General features: G+C 33.8%; 1 protein-coding gene and 1 long non-coding RNA gene across 3 annotated transcripts in view; one reads left to right on the top strand and one right to left on the bottom strand.

The window, feature by feature from the left end:
* Window positions 1–671: 671 nt before the first annotated feature.
* The window catches only part of pcdh12 (protocadherin 12), a 29,131-nt gene continuing 7,497 nt past the window's right edge, over window positions 672–22,305 (bottom strand). The window contains exons 2-5 of one of the 2 annotated variants that reach the window (XM_056383642.1): window positions 10,759–10,844; window positions 7,433–7,584; window positions 2,800–2,964; window positions 672–2,618 (exon numbers count right to left, since the gene is read on the bottom strand). In XM_056383642.1, the coding sequence (XP_056239617.1) occupies window positions 2,359–2,618; window positions 2,800–2,964; window positions 7,433–7,584; window positions 10,759–10,844 (663 nt within the window). In that variant the 3' untranslated portion in view covers window positions 672–2,358. The remainder of the gene's footprint in view (window positions 2,619–2,799; window positions 2,965–7,432; window positions 7,585–10,758; window positions 10,845–22,305) is intronic. The other variant, XM_056383643.1, reaches the window with a different exon arrangement.
* LOC130174047 (uncharacterized) lies at window positions 2,557–7,568 on the top strand. Its single transcript, XR_008828535.1, has 4 exons — window positions 2,557–2,695; window positions 2,805–2,981; window positions 4,761–4,823; window positions 7,436–7,568. It is a non-coding gene; the product is annotated as an uncharacterized LOC130174047 (long non-coding RNA).

Below are 22,305 nucleotides of genomic sequence, written 5' to 3'. Positions count from 1 at the left end.
ATTTTACAGCTTTTTATTCTACAGGTTTTAAAAAGTCAGTGTATTATAAAAAATATACTTTTGAGTAGTTGAGTAAGTATTTTTACTCCAGTACTTTAACTTAAATAAAAATCAGACTTTCAATTTGCTCATGTAGTCTTTCAAAATGATCTTTCCAAATGTTTCCATGTTGCACGTCTGGGTTTTTCCATCTCCCCCGGGACTCTTCATTTCTCTTAGTTTCTGATCATGATGGTTTTTTTCTTATGTTTATTTGTTTTCATTCTCTCAGTGTTTCAGCATCATTTTGTGTCTAACAGTGTTTTACATTAGACTTCTGTCCAATCCACTCTTCCTCTTTCAGTCTGTTTAGATGCTGAGCTGCTGCTCTGAGTGGCAGCGTTCCTTCTGTTGCTGTTACCTGACGCTGCCACTAGATGGAGGTATTCGTCTTCTGTGATCTCACACTGTGTACCTGTGTCTTTTAAACTCCAGAGGGCGCTGTGCACAAAGGAAAACACACACTCTGGCTCCCGTGAAAACACTGAGCTTCACTCAGACTTTAACCTTTAAAGAAATACGTGTCCGAGCTAAAATAAGCAGCTGACCAAACGTTTGAGCCACAGACGGTGAGTCCTCCTTTAAAGACACATTCTTCTTCACATGTTTTTCCAATGAAGTTCTGAGTCACATGATGTTAATGATACACATTTTATTGAAAAAGTTACAAATCTTTCTTTCAATGACACAAAAATATTGATACAATTTTTTTTTTTTTAAAGGTTTTACAAAAGACTTTGTACAAAGTGCTGTTCATCTGGTTTCCAAATTACAGTAAAGAAAACTACAACTAAGAAAAACTTTGGATGGAAGTTAAAAAACCAATAATTTAAGAGACAAACTGAATAATTCAACATCCTGAATAAACTTACCTACACAGGAATATTCCAATATGTGACTTCAGAGCTGCTGGACACAGGAAGTTCAGACAACAGACACTTTTTCTTCCCTTCATCCAGCTCTGTGTTGTTGTTTAGTCTTGAGGAAAAACAAAAAAAGACAAAGAGACATTTCCCCCCGGTCGCTCGCTCACTCTCCGCCGAGCGAAGTCTGAACGACAGTGAGGTTTATTCAGCTTTATTAGGAAACATGGAGACGAAGGTTCAGAGATTTCAGGTCAGAGAGAATCTGAAACAAGGAAGCCACAAACATTTCCAGCGTTTGGATTCACTGTTTAAGACAAATTCTTTTTGTTATTGAAGTTCTTGCTCAGTTCCTCCCTTCACTTCCTGTTTTTCTATCAAATCATTGTCTGTTTTTTTTTGTCTTTTGTCCTTCTTGTTTTTCAGAGTAAATATCCTGGAACAAACAGATGTTTGATTCCAGTCGTTTACTGTTGATTAAAACCTGAATCGAAGCACCTGATGCTGTAGCACCACGTCAGTAACAGGATCTGTCATTTTCAACACACCTACAGTATATTCATGAACCGGTGTACGGACGCTCAACAACCGCAGACGTCTTCACCAACCTCCCCTGTCCTCCTCCACCTGTCCAGTAGCTGCCTCACCACCTCTGCTCACCTGATCCCCCACACACACACCTGTGCACCTGCTCCTCATTCCCTCATAAGTGTCTCAGAGTGTAAACCAACACTTCAGATCGTCTGTCGGTCTCTGCAGCTTCAGCTGTTGTCTGTCTGTGTCTCGACTAAACATGAGACAGTAGAGAAATGTAGTGATCAGAATTATCATTTCACCAAGCGACTGTTTGCATTTAAACATTAAAACAAAAACATGTCCAACACATCTGACTAGGTGTGATGACATCACAACTCTCGTCCGGCACCGTCGCTGTCTTCGCGACACATTAACAAACCCACGTTACTCGCCACGCAAGCGTCTGGGAGACTGTTGCTGGTTGATGCCGTACAGAACCTAACGTGACTCAAATTAACCGCAGTAATTAACCATGTTAATCAGCCATGGTTATAGTGATAATTAAAATTTAAACGGTAAAGCTAATCATGGGGCGTAGCCGGACCCCGTGATGTTTCATCTCTACTCGTGACATCTATCCGCTCTTCAGTTTTTCTACCTTTTGTTTTCCTTCCCTTTGATTGGCTGATTCTCACCAACCTCTGCTCAACCACACAAACGTCTTTTTATCCTGGTCGGAGTCACCAGTCTCGTCACTGTATCGACACAAGACGCGTTGAAAGTGACACATCCTGTACGTTTACGCTTTCATTCTTATTTATCATTATTTACAGTTTCAGTCTTTTCAATCACAATCATTGAAACAGTTTCCAACAGTTCACTTCCTGTTCCGAGCTGCGTCCGTCCGCTCTCAGTCTCTTCCGGTGCTCAGTGAACAGATTTATTGATAACGTCCTGATGGTGCAGCCGGGCCCGACCTCTTCTCAGTGTTCCCAGAGTTCCTCGCTGCGTTGCCTGCTGCAGGTGTGGCGGCGCCGTCCAGGCCCAGCGAGCGCCGGTACGCCGCAGACAGTCGGTACAGGACGTCCGGGCGAGGGCCGGGGTGGGCGTCGGCCTTCTGCGTCATCAGCATCTCAAACAGCGTGCTGACCTCAGACAGGAGGGTCCCGCCCAGTGGGCCGTCCTTCTCTGGAGTTTTACCTGAGAGGAGGAAGAAAACAAGGAGGTGTCACTCTGCTGCTGTTTCTGGGAACTGAAAACACAAATTCTAACTTAAGGTGAGAAAGATTTGCAATTTTTTATTTATACCAACTTTGTTTATATAAAGTAATTAAGCAGATTTAACTGCTGTGTTGTTTTCAGCAGTGACGTTCTGTTTTACCGAAGGTGGAGAAGGACGAGGAGTCCAGGGCGTCCCGGGGAAGGAGCTCAGTTTCTGGGGACGGAGGCCCATTGGGGACAAAAACGTTGTCGTGGTAATCGCCAGTGAGCGGGAGAGAGAGTCTGGCCATCCAGGCCGGGTCGTTGACCTCCGAGAAGACGTCATCTGTAGGAAGAGAGAGAGTGAGTCAATGAAATGAGGAATATTTTCTTTGTTATAATCCCAGATTTCATTGAGAATTTGACTTAAAAATACAAAAGTATTAGAATCAAAATATACGAGTACCACAAGTAAAAGTACTCATCCTGCAGAATGGCAGATAATGAATAGTATATAGTAATGAAGTATAAAGCTGCACAGCCATTGGTCTGTGAGTGTGTGTTGGTAAAAAGGAGATGTGTTCTGATCTTTCAGTGATTTGTAAAATCAGTGTGAAATCTGTCTGATGCAACGACACAAGACTCTCCCACCGTCCCTGTCCTGATGCGCCTCCTCACAGCGGGTCACAGAGGAAGTTTAATGTTCCCTGTTAGTCTTTGTCCGACTGTTGGACGAGGACGAGGCAGGAAAAGGAGGAAATGACACAGTGGTTTTATCTGGCTGCTGTCAACGGGGCTTTTCCTGCCGTCCATGGCGTCCAGCGTACGCTACACATCACGTCCACACCGCTGCTGCTGCCCTGCTCGCCGCCTCCACTCTGATTATTCCAGTCAGTGTCAGAGGCGTAACCGCCGGGTGTGTCAGACTCTGAGTCACAAACAAACCCAGATGATTATACGTCTCATTTCATTTACTCAGTTACAGTGAAACAAGCTGTGCACTGGACATCAGCGTGAAATAAAAACTTCAACTCCTGATGTTTAACACCCTCACTTCTTATCCTCACTACATCCTGTTTACGTCCGGCTCTTCCTGGTTGTTGTTATCTGCTCGTGCAGCGGCTTGATTTCCCATCAGAGCTATTTCAGTTTCATCTGATCTAATTCAGGCTGCAGACCGTGACAGATCCTCTCAGCGTGTCGCTGGAAACGGCTCATGTATGTGTGCGATTATCTCGCTGGAGGTGAGACGAGAGAGGCGGCGTGACGGCGTCCTCGTCCAAGGAAACACGTTTAAAGGAGAAACTGAGGATGAGGAGCAGAGAGGCCGGAGCAGCTTCTAGCTCTGTCTGACCTGCTCGTTCATTAGTGACCACACACAGAGACGTGTGAGACGCCGCATCAACATAAATAAAACAGAAGAACGTAGACGAGTAAAAACTGCATCAGCTCATCAGCTCAGACTAATCAGCTCCAGAGCTGAGGTCTCCTTCATCTAACCACCACCAGATGCAGGGAATTAACTTCAACAACAACTGCAACACACACACACACACACACACACACACACACACACACACACACACACAGTCTAATGCATACACCCAGTGTGGCACAGACCGCCCCCAGAGTTAACCCCTCCGCCCTAACCCTCCTTTCCTCCCTTTGTTTTGGCAAAGATCCTCCGAACATGAAATCCTCTTTAAATGACTGAATGTGTCGAGTTTCTTCACAGACAAGAAGTCTGCAGTTTAAAACCACCGTCGCCGTGTTTAACCTGGAAATTCAATCAAATCAAACTTCAACACAGACTGCTTTAAGTCTTCTGAATCAGTGTAGGAAAAAATGATGTAAGAAATCAGCATTTCATGTTTAAAAAGTTCATGTATTACTTTAACTAACTTCAAGCTTCAACAGAAACACGAGGTTCAGAGTTGCACAGGAACAAAACAGACAAATACAGGACGTTTGAGAATCAGCCTGTTTTCCTTAGTGTCAACAAATCCCACGATTACACTGAAATACACAATGTGTTCATTTAAACACTTTCTAACCTCCCGACTGTCTGTGACTCTCTGACTGTTTAACTCCTGCTTCATATGTCGATATCTAAACACAAATATCTGTGTGTTTATTTTACAGACAGTTACACATAGAGCCTTCGTTGGGGACTATTTTCAGCAGCGGATTAATCCACATTTTGAGGTCAGTGTGTGTGTGTGTGTGTTTTTGTGTGTGTGTGTGTGTGTGTGTGTGGTGTGTGTGTGTGTGTGTGTGTGTGTGTGTGTGTGTGGGACTGAGGCAAAATAAACTGTGTGGCTCATTAATGTGTTAAGGGACAAGATCAGGGTTTAAATACACACTCAGAACTAAGTCAGTTTTATCTTTTGATTTCACCATTTTAGAGATCGCCTCCATGTTTTCCTCTTTATTTATATAAACACCAAAAAAAGACGGATCACGGGTAACAGAGTCGGAATCAGCTGTTAGACTGTCTGCTGAAAACAGTCGACATTTAACTCTAAATAAAATACGTTTGACGCATCGTCAGTTTATTCTCTAGTTAACTACACAACTGTTTTGGTTCCTGCCTGTAATATAATAGTCTTAGAGGTGGAACTGATCACTGCCTCTCTGTTCTGCATGTAATTAATTAAATAAACACTTTGCAAACAAATCACATACATACATACATTCTCCTGTCTTTTAATGGAGGGAGCTGCACACGTGGTTTAACATGACACTCATGTTCATAAGGTTATATTTAACAACAGAGAGAGAACACAACCACAGTCCCAACTGATCAAGAAGGAAACACACTCACACACACTCACACACACTCTCACACACACTCACACACACTCACACACACTCTGTCAACGCCGGGAGCATCATCTGCAAACCTGAACAAAGGCTCAGGAATGTGTTGGTCTGATTCATAATGACAGACAGAAGAAGAAGAAGAAGCAGGTCACAAAAATATAAAAGAAGGAGAAAAGATTTATGTGTTGCGCTGACGGCTTCATCAAAGCTCAAACACACACACACACACACACACACACACACAGTTAGTAGTCATAGTACTCTGGTGTAAGTTACAGTGATAATAGAGCCTGCAGGGTGGAAGGTGAGTCAAGCATCACACACACAACACAACACACTCCCACTCACACTTTTGTTTCTCTCTCTCCTGTCATAAAGCAAAGCTCGCTCAACCATCATCAGGCGGTAAACCCCTCTACTCGCCCTGAGACTCCGACCACCACAATACCAGGAAGAAAGTGTGTAACACACACACACACACACACACACACACACACACACACACACCTACTGTACACACTCACACATTGTAAAAACTGGCCTACATACCACAGAGGAACTCCCAGCTACACAATAAGTCTTCAGTGAGTGAGTTTCAGTGAAAATATCTTGGTAAAGCTTCAGTAAAGACGGCGGCCATGTTTTCATAACAGAAATGAGGACATGCAGCTGGATATCATGGACGTGTCCAGTGACCTAACACATGCTAATATCAGAAATAACATTAATGCTAACAACACTATTAAGTTTATACGCTAACAAGCTATTAGCGCTAACGTTCTAAAACGACCACGCTTAAAAATCATCACTACCATTCTTAGGAAACCATCATGCTAACAACACTAACATGCTAATAGCACAAACAAGCTAATAACTGGCATGTGCTAATGACATTATCATGACCATTATCATATTAATAAAACTAACATGCTCATTGAGCTATCATAGAAATATCACAATAGCATGCTAATAAAACAAACCGTCACATGCTAATGAAATTATCATGCTAATAACACTCACATGGTCATAAAACTATCATAGTAATATCACTATGATATGCTAACAACACTAACATGCTAATAGCACAAACATGATAATGACAGTCATGCGCTAATGACATATCATGAACATTAAACTCATATCAATATAGCACGCTAACAACATTAAAGTATCACTAACATGCTAATAACACAAACACGCTAATGACTGTCACATGCTAATAACATTATCATGAACATTATTATGCTAACAACACTAACATGCTCATCAAACTCATAGCAATATCACTATAGCATGCTAATAACATTAAAGTAATGCTAACAGGCTAATAAACCGTACGTTAACACAATGATAACTCTGACAAGCTCATAGTTTCTGTTGGTGTTTGGTTGTTTAAAGGAAACTGATTCTAATGAGATTTTTTTTTACAAGTTTGTGAGAATTTTCAACCATAAAAACACAGAAAATCCCATTTGAAGACAAAGAAATAACATGTTTGTGAGCAGATCTGAAGCTCAGAGGAGCGGAGTGTGTGGGTGGATGTGGATGTGTAACCTGCCACTGTGTTATTTCCTGCTGTCGTCCTGTTTTCTACCTTTGCCAGTGTGTGTCCATTGTAAGTGATCAGTCTGTATATTCTGCAGGGGTCAAAGTGCAGCTGCTTTTGTCCTGATGGATCAGAGAGTTTCAGCAGGAGGTCGCCGCTAAACTCAGTGACACCAGTGTAGTTTACTGTTTGTCTCTTTAAATAGAAAAGTTCAGCAGAGTCAGAGTTCCACTTACTTTGTGAAAGAAATTACTACAAAACTGTGTAATGATACTACAGCTACGTGTGGGCCTGGTTATTTTTAATTTTAATAAAGAACTCCACATATTTTTTTGACATATTAATGTGTGTGTGTGTGTGTGTGTGTGTGTGTGTGTGCGTGTGCGTGTGCGTGTGTGTGTGTGTGTGTGTGTGTGTGTGTGTGTGTGTGTGTGTGTGTGTGTACCAGCGTTGTTGAGCAGGTTGTTGAGCCCCTCCTCCAGCTGTGGGTCTATGGGTGAGTCTCTTCCTGGTTCCCAGTCCACATCTCCAGCCTCGCTTTCACCGTGTCCACTGTCTTTGGTGCTCTGCCAATCAGAACAGTCCTGGCCTCCATATCTGCACACACACACACACACACACACACACACACACACACACACACAACTGTCAGATAACATCAGAAACTTTCTGACTGAAGGAATCCTCAGTCAGTGGGTTTGTTTTCATCAGTTTTCCGTGAAACAAACGTAGGATTTTGTTTTTTAACGTCAAAACTCAAAAGAAAAGTTCTTATTGAACATTTTATATTTTATATCAACAAGAATAGACACATTGAACTGATGAAGTATTAAGAAATAAAGGTTTCATTGCTCTGTGGTAGGAGGCGACTGAAGCCTGTAACATAATGACAATGTTAAAAGCTTCATGTATAACCTGTATTTCAAATAAATAAATAAAGTTTAATAACAAAACAAAAAAAAATAAAGGTTTGAAATTTTATTACTTGGTTTGAGAAACTTTTGCAAAAGTTTTGCTGCATTTTTTAAAGCATTTTCCAGACAGAAGTTTTCACTGAAACATTCAGCTGCTTTTCACAATTTACAGAAAATACAAATGACCAATGAAATCGGATGAAAATAATAAATAAAACACAAAAAAAATAATGTCATCAATTGCTCATTCAGCGGTCATTCCCTCAGTGTTTCTTATCACAGATTGTTCTTCTTCTTTGTCACAGAGAAACAAAGAACATAAACCCTGATAAAACCCGGACTGAGCTCCAGAGGTTTTGCTGTAGAGAGATAAAATGGTGATAAAATTCCAGAGGTGTTAGGTGACAAATCCAGTGATAACCACCAACAACCACTCACACACACTCTCACACACACTCACACACACTGTCACACACACTCTCACACACTCTCACACACACACCTCTGATCCTTCAGAGCTGCAGTATCAGAGCGTGTGGCTGCAGGCAGGTTCAGACAGGAAGTGCCAGTCAGATAAAGGTGAGCTCACAGACGAGTTAGTCACTCTGGAGTAAATAGCTTCATTTTATTCCAGTGCTGAAGATTAAAATCTTATCAGACTCTGAGGTGAGTTGATGCCACTTGTTTCAGTTCAAGCTTTTCTTCATGGATTTGGTGAAGAAACACTTTAAACGCCACGTCAGTGTCAACAGAAACATGATGAGGATTTAAATTTAAAACAACATATGAACCTTTACAGAAACAATAACCTCCTACTGGGGGCAGAAACTGTCATTGTCCTTTCCCCAGACAAACCAGAGCCAGGACAAAATCGATTAGTTGATCAATCAAGTTATTAATTGACAGTTTGGGTTGTTTTTTTTTATTTTTTATAGTTTAAATCATTTTTAAGCCAAAATTTAAAAACAAATTCTGCACATTTTTAAGGTTTTTGACTCAGACAACAGATATTTGAATATGTTACCTGTGATCCAGGGAATAAAAATGGGCCTTTTCCACTATTTTGTAAAATTTTATTCATTGATATTTGTAATTAATTAAACTTAATAATCCAGCCTTCAACAAAGTTTGTCATCGCCTCCAAAATCTTTACAAATGACAGAATGATTCATGCGACTGTTTGCTGTGTTTCTATCAAGGTGATGTCAGATCTAATCTCATCGCCACGGCGACGCCGAGGTACACTGCTTCCTGTGAATCAGTCAGACAGAGCTGCTATAACCTGCCCTGCACTTCAACACTCACGGGGGTTATGAGACACTCTTCCTGTGACATTGAGCGTTTCACTTCGTGTCCTGTTTGTCTGCTGCTGTTATTTCAGTCACAGCAGGTCAGTCGGTCAGAAACACGGAGGACGACATTCATCGCCTTTCACCGCGTCAACTGGAACCCAGAGTCCCTTCATTTAAAAAAAAGTCAATCTAACTGACTCTAAAGCGCTGAGACACTGTTTACAGAAGTGAAGTCACCGTCTGTTTTTACAGCACTTGTTTTACCCAGAAAAGAAAAGCTGTGTACACATTGTCTTATCTTTGCACTGGTCTGAAAATAAAGTTGTTCTCTGCACTGTGAGTGTTACTGGACTTTTACCTTCTGTGTGGAAGCAGGTGAAGTTGAACCAGAGATCTCGACTCTTTTTGTGTCTATATGTTTAATGAATGTGTTGTTTTTTTGCATCCGTCTCTTCAGTCAGGATTCATACTGTAAAAACTGTTTGTGTACAGATGTCTAATTATTCTTCCAATGGTTTTGTCTGAACACTGATTTAAGTGTTTGAACTTTTCCATATGACATCGGAGTCAGAGCCTCTGCCTGTCCAGTTGTGATAAAAGAGAAATTTATCCCATCCCAACAACAGCATGAAATAAAGTCTGGAGTGATATTACACAATGCTCTGGACACAGTGATGCTGTGGCTGTCAACATGTGCAGTAACTGGAGAAGAGGCTGCTTTATTTAAATGTGGCCTATAACTTTTAATCAGGTGGTTATTATTCTCACATTATCACACAAAGCCTAAAAACATTTTTTCCCCTTCTGAAGAAATAAAAGAGAGGATCTTTGCACAGAAACGTTCAGGTTCAGGAGAGACATCTGTGAGTTCTTTAAATGGGTGGCATTCCCCTTTAATGTCTGCCTGTCCTGCTATCAGAGGAAGTCTGGTTTGATCAGAGGACGCAGCAGTGATCACAGTCTGAGACCTGCAGCCAGCTGGCTCTCAAACAAACCTCTGATGATGAGGAGAGTGATGAAGGAGAGGAGGAAAAGACCAGGATAGGATTTGGTCCCATCTTTGTGACACAATGACAAAATGTTTATTATATTATATTATATACAAATATAATATATATTATATTATTACAAACTGAATTTCACACCAGCTGTTGGGATGAATGTTCGGCTTCCAGGGTGAGATTCAAGGTTGTGTTTGGGTTTGGTTTAGTTTGTTCACTGTTTTCTTACTTTAACTCTGTGTAACTTTTGTTCAGACAATTTTTAAACATTTTCACGAACAAAAAGTACAAAGTTTCTCTGAGATGAAACTGGATGGTTTAATACAGTGAACATGTGTGACCATAGTGTTATAGGGTAAAGTAATAAAAAGTAATAAAAAACCTTCATTATGTCTAAAATGAAACATAAATAAAGGAAAAGCAGAAGGAGCTCGTTGGTTTTTTGCCTTTGTTGTGGTTTTGCTGAGTCTACATCAGAGGAGGAGACGAGGGAGGAGGAGACGAGGGAGGAGGAGGAGGAGGAGGAGGAGGAGGAGGAGGAGGAGGAGGAGGAGTCAGACTGACCTGCGATGAGAATATTTGTTCCCCCGGAAGTTTGGCCTTGGCTGCAGCTGACCTTGCCGGAGGAGGGAAAGGAGCTGGGAGATCTGCTGCAGGGAGGAAGAAGGAGGAAGAGGGAGGAAGAGGGAGGAGAGGAGGGGTGAAGGTGAAAGAGAGAGAGAGGTGAATAATGGCTAAAAACATCAGGCTAAAACAAGGGTGTAGATTTGCAAATAGCCAGCAGGGACATGTCCCTACGAACATTTTGGGAGGACAGAATCGTCCCGACCAATATTTGAGTGAACTCCTTTGCACTATGTTTGGAGTAAAGTCATATTAGATCATTCCAATGTGCCCTCCAAGAGGCTAAATCTCCAAGACAACCGCAACGTCATCAGAAAAATGGCAACTGAAGTTTTTTAACCATGTTAGCTTACGTTAACTAGCAAGCTAACCCTGGCTTCAGTCTTCTGGAGGCTAGCAGTCAGGTTTCTGACAGGAGTTAAAATGGTGGATATATCAGAATATAAGTCGAATTTCTATAGAAGAATCACATGAAAATGTCAAAATGAATACTATGAGTTTTTTATGCCTTACTTATAATATGACGTTTTTCTGAACATTTTTATGCCTTATTATCCATTTACATATTTATGCATGACTATACTATGATGTTTTCTGATGTATTCTATACTATGTTGTTTTTTTGACTTTTTATGCTTTACTATACTATAACGATTTTTTGATGTTTTTATGCCTTACTATAACATGATATTTTTGTACCATGTTATACCATGATGTTTTTTGACATATTCATACCTTAATGTACAATTTCGTTTTTCACATTGTTATGCCTTATTATACCATGTTGTTTTTTTGACTTTTTATGCCAAACTACACAATAACGATTTCTGATGTTTTTATGCATTACTATAATATGACATTTTTTGACATTTTTACACCTTACTATGCTTTGACATTTTTGTACCTTGTTATACTATGTTGTTTTTTGACATATTCATATCTTACTGTACAATTACATTTTTATACCTTACTATAATATGACTTTTTCTGATGTTCTTATTCCTTACTATACCATGACCTTTTTCCCATTTTTATGCCTTTCTATAATATGACACATTCTGATGTTTTTATGCCTTACTATAATATAACGTTTCTCACATTTTTATGTTTTACTATACTATGTCGTTTTTTTTTGCTTTTTATGGCTTACTATAGTATGACGTTTTCAGATGTTTTTATGCCTTACTATACTATGATGTTTTTCACATATTTATGTCTTACTATACTATGACATTTTCTGATGTTTTTATGCCTTGGTGTACAATTGCATTTTTATACCTTGTTATATTATGATGTTTTTTGACATATTCATACCTTACTGTACAATCAAGTTTTTATGCATTACTATAATGTAACGTTTTTCACATTTTTATACCTGACTATACTATGATGTTTTCTGATGTTTTATGCTTTAGTGTACTATGATGTTTTTATACCTTTTTACACTATGATGTTTTAAGCCTTACTATACTATGATGTTTTCTGATGTTTTTATGCCTTTGTATACTATGACTTTTTATACCTTATTATAACATGATGTTTTTATGCCTTACTGTACTATGTTTTTTTTTTACTTTTTATGGCTTACTATAGTATGACAGTTACTGATGTTTTTATGCCTTACTATACCATGACGTTTTTCACATTTTTATGCCTTTTTATACTATGACATTTTCTGATGTTTTTATGCTTTACTATACTAATATTTTCATGCCTTATTATAGTATGACACTTTTATGCCTTACTATACTATGACATTTTTATGCCTTACTATACTATGACGTTTTTTTGACATTTTTATGCCTTACTTTACTATAAAATTTTTTCGTAATTTTTATGCCTTACTATACTATGACGTTTTTTCACATTTTTATGCCTTATTATACTATGACTTTTTTCAAATTTTTATGCCTTATTATACTATGACATTTTTTTTGACATTTTTATGCCTAACTATACTATGACGTTTTTTCACATTTATATGCCTTATTATACTATGACTTTTTTCAAATTTTTATGCCTTATTATACTATGACATTTTTTTTTACATTTTTATGCCTTATTATACTATGACTTTTTTTTTTACATTTTTATGCCTTATTATACTGTTACATTTTTTGACATTTTTATGTTTTACTATACTATTACGTTTTTTCACATTTTCATGCCTCATTATACTATGACATTTTTATGCCTTACTATACTATTACGTTTTTTCACATTTTTATATCTTACTATACTATGACGTTTTTTGACATTTTTATGCCTTATTATACTATGACATTTTTATGCCTTACTATACTATGACATTTTTATGCCTAACTATACTATGACGTTTTTTCACATTTTTATGCATAATTATGCTATGACATTTTCATGCCTTATTATAGTATTACACTTTTATGCCTTACTATACTATGACGTTTTTTTGACATTTTTATGCCTTACTTTACTATAAAATTTTTTGTAATTTTTATGCCTTATTATACTATGACTTTTTTCAAATTTTTATGCCTTATTATACTATGACATTTTTTTTTACATTTTTATGCCTTATTATACTGTTACATTTTTTGAAAATTTTTATGTTTTACTATACTATTACGTTTTTTCACATTTTCATGCCTCATTATACTATGACATTTTTATGCCTTACTATACTATGACATTTTTTCACATTTTTATGCCTTACTATACTATGACGTTTTTTGGACATTTTTATGTCTTACTATACTATTACGTTTTTTGACATTTTTATATCTTACTATACTATGCCGTTTTTTGACATTTTTATGCCTTATTATACTATGACATTTTTATGCCTTACTATACTATGACATTTTTATGCCTAACTATACTATGACGTTTTTTCACATTTTTATGCCTAATTATGCTATGACATTTTCATGCCTTATTATAGTATTAAATTTTTATGCCTTATTATACTATGACTTTTTTTTTTTTTACATTTTTATGCCTTATTATACTGTTACATTTTTTGACATTTTTATGTTTTACTATACTATTACGTTTTTTCACATTTTCATGCCTCATTATACTATGACATTTTTATGCCTTACTATACTATGACGTTTTTTCACATTTTTATGCCTAATTATGCTATGACATTTTCATGCCTTATTATAGTATTACACTTTTATGTCTTACTATACTATGACATTTTTTCCCATTTTTATGCCTTGTTATTCTGTGACATTTTTTTGATATTTTAATGCATCATTATACTGTGACATTTTTATGCCTTACTATACTATGACATTTTTTTGACATTTTTATGCCTTACTATACTATGACATTTTTTTGACATTTTTATGCCTCACTATACTATGAGGTTTTTTCACATTTTTATGCCTCACTATACTATGACATTTTTTCACATTTTTATGCCTTACTATACTATGACGTTTTTTTTTAAATTTTTATGCCTTACTATACTATTACGTTTTTTTTACATCTTTATGTCTTACTATACTATTACGTTTTTTGACATTTTTATATCTTACTATACTATGACGTTTTTTGACATTTTTATGCCTTATTATACTATGACATTTTTATGCCTAACTATACTATGACGTTTTTTCAAATTTTTATGCCTTACTATACTATGACGTTTTTTCACATTTTTACGCCTTACTATACTATGATGTTTTTTCACATTTTTATGCCTTACTATACTATGACGTTTTCTGATGTTTGATGCCTTGGTGTACTATGATGTATTTTGATGTTTTCATACTATTCTTACTATACAATTACATTTTTATGCCATACTATGATATTTAGATACCTTATTAAACTATGATGTTTTCCACATTTTTATGCCTTTCTATACTATGACGTTTTTTGACTTCTTATGTGTTACAATACTATGACGTTTTCTGATGTTTTTATGCCTTACTATACTATGATGTGTTTTACATTTTTATACCTTACTATACTATGACGTTTTCTGATGTTTTATGTCTCAGTGTACTATGATGTATTTTGACATTTTCATACCTTACTATGCAATAAAATTTTTATGCCTTACAATCTTATGATGTTTTTTTTTACTTTTTATGTCTTACTATACTATGACGTTCTTTATACCTTATTATACTATGATGTTTTTATGCCTTACTATACTATGACATTTTCTCATGTTTTTATGCCTTACTATACTATGACGTTTTTCACATTTTCATGCCATACTATACTATGATGTTTTTATTCCTTGTTATACTATGCTGTTTTATGATGTTTTAATGCCATACTATACTATGATTTTTTCTGACATATTCATACCTTACTGTTCAATTACGTTTTTATGCTTTACTATATTATGACGTTTTCTGATGTTTTTATACCTTACTATACTATGAAATTTTCTGATGTTTTTATGCCTTACTATACTATGACATTTTTCAAATTTTTTGACATTTTCATACTTTACTATGACGTTTTCTGATGTTTTTATGTCTTACTATACTATGATGTTCTTCACATTTTTATGTCTTACTATAGTATGACGTTTTTTTTACCTTATTATACTATAATGTTTTTATGCCTTATTATACTATGACGTTTTTATACCTTACTGTACAATAACGTTTTTATGCCATACTATACTATGACGTTTTCTGATGTTTTATGCCTTAGTGTACTATAATGTATTTTGATGTTTTCATACCTTACTATACAATAAAATTTTTATGCCTTACTATACTATGATGTTTTTATACCTTATTATATTATGATGTTTTTTGACATATTCATACCTTACTATACTATGACCTTTTTATGGCTTACTTTATTATGACGAGTCTATGTTCTACATAATATGACATTGTGTTGTATCAGCATGGTGGTACAGTGGTTGGACATGTTGTCTCACAGTAATAAGTTCGTGAGTTCAAACCTCAGATATGGGGCCAATTCTCGGTGGAGTTTATATGCCTTTTATGCCTATGAGTTTTATTTTTACATTTTTATGCCTTATTATACTATGAAATTTTGACATAAAATTAGCTTTTGATGACTTACTTTATAAGGATGACTTGTAAACACTACAAAATCTGGTCAATGCCTTACTTATACTGTGATCTTTTTTGACATTTTTAAACTTTACTATAATTCTATCTTATACTCACAGTTTAATGTTTGTACATATTATATTAGCATTTTGTTGTTCAGTCTGTTGGTATGGTTAGGACTGTTGATTCATAAAGAGAAGGTTGTGAGATTAAACCCCAGTAATGAGGCCATTCATTGTGGAGTTTTTATGCCATACAATACTATGATGTATTTTGACATTTTCATACCCTGCCATACAATTGTCTTTTTATGCTTTAATTTGTGAGGATGATTTTATGTTTGAAATACTACCACAAATGTGTATCAGCGTAGTGGAACGGTGGTTAGAAATGTTACCTCATGATCAGTGGGTTTTGAGTTCAAACCCCGACTGTATCCCTGTTCTCTGTTGCGTTTTTATACCTTACTAGAGTATAAGGTTTTTATACCTTATTATACAATGAGGTGTTTTTTTTTTACATTTTTATTCCTTATTTTACTATGACATATTTTGACGTAAAATGATCTTTTTATGCCTTACTTTATAAGGACGACATTATGTTCTAAACGCTATGACAACTGGTCTGCCAGAATGCTGGTACAGTGGTTGGAACTGTTGCCTCATGATAAGTGGGTTGTGAGTTCAAACCCGGATCATAGCCCTATTCTGTGTTGAGTTTTTTGACGTTTTTATACCTTACTATGATAAAGGGTTTTAATACCTTATTTTACAATGACATTTTGTTTTTACATTTTATGCCTTACTATACTATGAGGTTTTCTGACATTTTATAACTTACTATACTATGACGTTTTTGAAATTTTTATACATTACAATACTATAACCTTTTTATGCCTTAATTTATACTGAGGATTTTATGTTCTACATAATATAGCATTTTGTTGTTCAGTCCGGTGTTAAATGGTATGGACTGTTACAAATATTGTGAGTTCAATCCCCAGTAAACGGGCTATTATTTGTGTCAATTGTTTTGTGCCACTATGATGTTTTTTGACTTTTTTATGCCTTAATATACTATGACGTTTTTTATGTTATTATGCATTATTATACTATGACGTTTTTGTGAATTTTTATGCCATACTGTACTATGACATTTATTGACATTTTTATGCCTTACTTTACTATGACGTTTTTTCGCATTTTTATGCCTAACTATAGTATGACGTTTTTTTGACATTTTTTATGCCTTACTATAATGTTACGTTTTTTGACATTTTTATGTCTTACTATACGATGACGTTTTGACATTTTTATGTCTTACTATACTATGACATTTTTATGCCTAACTATACTATGACGTTCTTTCACATTTTTATGCCTCACTATAGTATGACATTTTTATGACATTTTTATGGCTTACTATGCTATAACATTTTTTATAATTTTTATGCCTTACTATACTATGACTTTTTTTGACATTTTTATGCCTTACTATACTATTACGTTTTTTTGACATTTTTATGTCTTACTATACGATGATGTTTTTTGACATTTTTATGTCTTACTATACTATGACATTTTTATGCCTAACTATACTATGACGTTCTTTCACATTTTTATGCCTCACTATAGTATGACATTTTTATGACATTTTTATGGCTTACTATGCTATAACATTTTTTATAATTTTTATGCCTTACTATACTATGACGTTTTTTCACATTTTTATGCCTTACTATACTATGACGTTTTTTCACATTTTTATGCCTTACTATACTATGACGTTTTTTCACATTTTTATGCCTTACTATACTATGACGTTTTTTCACATTTTTATGCCTCACTATACTATGACGTTTTTTCACATTTTTATGCCTAACTATACTATGACGTTTTTTCAAATTTTTATGCCTTACTATACTATGAAGTTTTTTCACATTTTTATGCCTTATTATACTACGACATTTTTTCACATTTTTATGCCTTACTATACTATGACGTTTTTTCACATTTTTATGCCTCACTATACTATGACATTTTTTCACATTTTTATGCCTTACTATACGATGACGTTTTTTTGACATTTTTATGCCTTACTATACTATTAAGTTTTTTTACATTTTTATGTCTTACTATACTATTACATTTTTTTAGATTTTTATATCTTACTATACTATGACGTTATTTGACATTTTTATGCCTTATTATACTATGACATTTTTATGCCTAACTATACTATGACATTTTTTCACATTTTTATGCCTTACTATACTATGACATTTTTATGCCTAACTATACTATGACGTTTTTTCACATTTTTATGCCTTACTATACTATGATGTTTTTTTGACATTTTTATGCCTTACTATACTATTACGTGTTTTAACATTTTTATGTAACATTTTATGTTTTACTACACTATGACGTTTTTTCACATTTTTATGCCTCACTATACTATGACATTTTTTCACATTTTTATGCCTTACTATACTATTACATTTTTATGCCTTACTACACTATGACGTTTTTTCACATTTTTATGCCTCACTATACTATGACATTTTTTGACATTTTTATGCCTTACTATACTATGACGTTTTTTTGACATTTTTATGCCTTATTATACTGTGACATTTTTATGCCTTACTATACTATGACATTTTTATGCCTAACTATACTATGACGTTTTTTCACATTTTTATGCCTTACTATACTATGAAGTTTTTTCACATTTTTATGCCTCACTATACTATGACATTTTTTCACATTTTTATGTCTTACTATACTATTACATTTTTATGCCTAACTATACTATGACGTTTTTTCACATTTTTATGCCTTACTATACTATGACGTTTTTTTGACATTTTTATGCCTTACTATACTATTACGTTTTTTTACATTTTTATGTCTTACTATACTATAACTTTTTTATGCCTTACTACACTATGACGTTTTTTCACATTTTTATGCCTCACTATACTATGACCTTTTTTTCACATTTTTATGCCTTACTATACTATGACGTTTTTTTGACATTTTTATGCCTTACTATACTATGACTTTTTTTGACATTTTTATGCCTTATTATACTATGACATTTTTATGCGTTACTATACTATGACGTTTTTTCACATTTTTATGCCTCACTATACTATGACGTTTTTTTGACATTTTTATGCCTCACTATACTATGACGTTTTTTCACATTTTTATGCCTCACTATACTATGACGTTTTTTTGACATTTTTATGCCTTACTATACTATTACGTTTTTTAACATTTTTATGTCTTACTATACTATGACTTTTTTTGACATTTTTATATCTTACTATACTATGACATTTTTATGCCTAACTATACTATAGCGTTTTTTCAAATTTTTATGCCTTACTACACTATGACATTTTTTGACATTTTTATGCCTTATTATACTATGACGTTTTTTTGACATTTTTATGCCTTATTATACTGTGACATTTTTATGCCTTACTATACTATGACATTTTTATGCCTAACTATACTATGACGTTTTTTCACATTTTTATGCCTTACTATACTATGAAGTTTTTTCACATTTTTATGCCTTATTATACTATGACGTTTTTTCACATTTTTATGCCTCACTATACTATGACATTTTTTCACATTTTTATGTCTTACTATACTATTACATTTTTATGCCTAACTATACTATGACGTTTTTTCACATTTTTATGCCTTACTATACTATGACGTTTTTTGACATTTTTATGCCTTACTATACTATGACATTTTTTTTTACATTTTTATGTCTTACTATACTATAACTTTTTTATGCCTTACTACACTATGACGTTTTTTCACATTTTTATGCCTCACTATACTATGAACTTTTTTTCACATTTTTATGCCTTACTATACTATGACGTTTTTTTGACATTTTTATGCCTTACTATACTATTACGTTTTTTAACATTTTTATGTCTTACTATACTATGACTTTTTTTGACATTTTTATGCCTTATTATACTATGACATTTTTATGCGTTACTATACTATGACGTTTTTTCACATTTTTATGCCTCACTATACTATGACGTTTTTTTGACATTTTTATGCCTTACTATACTATTACGTTTTTTTAAATTTTTATATCTTACTATACTATGACGTTTTTTGACATTTTTATGCCTTATTATACTATGACATTTTTATGCGTTACTATACTATGACGTTTTTTCACATTTTTATGCCTCACTATACTATGACGTTTTTTTGACATTTTTATGCCTTACTATACTATAGCGTTTTTTCACATTTTTATGCCTTACTATACTATGACTTTTTTTGACATTTTTATATCTTACTATACTATGACATTTTTATGCCTTATTATACTATGACATTTTTATGCGTTACTATACTGACGTTTTTTCACATTTTTATGCCTCACTATACTATGACGTTTTTTTGACATTTTTATGCCTTACTATACTATTATGTTTTTTAACATTTTAATGTCTTACTATACTATTACGTTTTTTGACATTTTTATATCTTACTATACTATGACGTTTTTTGACATTTTTATGCCTTACTATACTATGACTTTTTTTGACATTTTTATATCTTACTATACTATGACATTTTTATGCCTAACTATACTATGGCGTTTTTTCACATTTTTATGCCTTACTATACTATGACTTTTTTTGACATTTTTATATCTTACTATACTATGACATTTTTATGCCTTATTATACTATGACTTTTTTCAAATTTTTATGCCTTATTATACTATTACGTTTTTTCGACATTTTTATGCCTAACTATACTATGACGTTCTTTCACATTTTCATGCCTCACTATAGTATGACGTTTTTATGGCTTACTATGCTATGACATTATTTGTCATTTTTATGCCTTACTATACTATGACATTTTTTTGACATTTTTGTGCCTTATTATACTATGACGTTTTTATGCCTTACTATACTATGACGTTTTTTCACATTTTTATGCTTTATTATACTATGACATTTTTTTTGACATTTTTATGCCTAACTATACTATGACGTTTTTTCACATTTTTATGCCTTATTATACTATGACATTTTTTTTTACATTTTTATGCCTTACTATACTATTACGTTTTTTGACATTTTTATGCCTAACTATACTATGACGTTCTTTCACATTTTTATGCCTCACTATAGTATGACATTTTTATGGCTTACTATGCTATGACATTATTTGTAATTTTTATGCTTTATTAAACTATGACATTTTTTTTGACATTTTTATGCCTTACTATACTATTACGTTTTTTGACATTTTTATGTCTTACTATACTATTACGTTTTTTTGACATTTTTATGTCTTACTGTACTATTAAGTTTTTTGACATTTTTATGCCTTATTATACTATGACTTTTTTCACATTTTTATGCCTTATTATACTATGACTTTTTTCAAATTTTTATGCCTTATTATACTATGACATTTTTTTTTTTACATTTTTATGCCTTATTATACTGTTACATTTTTTTGACATTTTTATGTTTTACTATACTATTACGTTTTTTCACATTTTCATGCCTCATTATACTATGACACTTTTATGCCTTACTATACTATGACATTTTTATGCCTTACTATACTATGACGTTTTTTTGACATTTTTATGCCTTATTATACGATGACATTTTTTTTTACATTTTTATGCCTCACTTTACCATGACGTTTTTTCACATTTTTATGCCTAATTATACTATGACATTTTAATGCCTTATTATACTATGACACTTTTATGCCTTACTATACTATGACATTTTTATGCCTTACTATACTATGACATTTTTATGCCTTACTATACTATGACGTTTTTTTTACATTTTTATGCCTTACTTTACTATAAAATTTTTTGTAATTTTATATGCCTTACTATACTATGACGTTTTTTCACATTTTTATGCCTTATTATACTATGACTTTTTTCAAATTTTTATGCCTCATTATACTATGACATTTTTATGCCTTACTATACTATGACATTTTTTCACATTTTTATGCCTTACTTTACTATGACTTTTTTTCACATTTTTATGCCTTATTATACTATGACATTTTTTTGTACATTTTTATGCCTTACTTTACCATGACTTTTTTTCACATTTTTATGCTTAATTATACTATGACATTTTAATGCCTTATTATAGTATGACACTTTTATGCCTTACTATATTTTTTTTTACATTTTTATGCCTTATTATACTGTTACATTTTTTGACATTTTTATGTTTTACTATACTATTACGTTTTTTCACATTTTCATGCCTCATTATACTATGACATTTTTATGCCTTACTATACTATGACATTTTTTCACATTTTTATGCCTTACTTTACTATGACTTTTTTGGACATTTTTATGCCTTATTATACTATGACATTTTTATGCCTTACTA

This window comes from Seriola aureovittata, chromosome 8 (genome assembly GCF_021018895.1).
Source record: "Seriola aureovittata isolate HTS-2021-v1 ecotype China chromosome 8, ASM2101889v1, whole genome shotgun sequence".
Taxonomy (NCBI): Eukaryota; Metazoa; Chordata; class Actinopteri; order Carangiformes; family Carangidae; genus Seriola; species Seriola aureovittata.
This window is presented reverse-complemented; position numbering and strand designations above follow the sequence as displayed.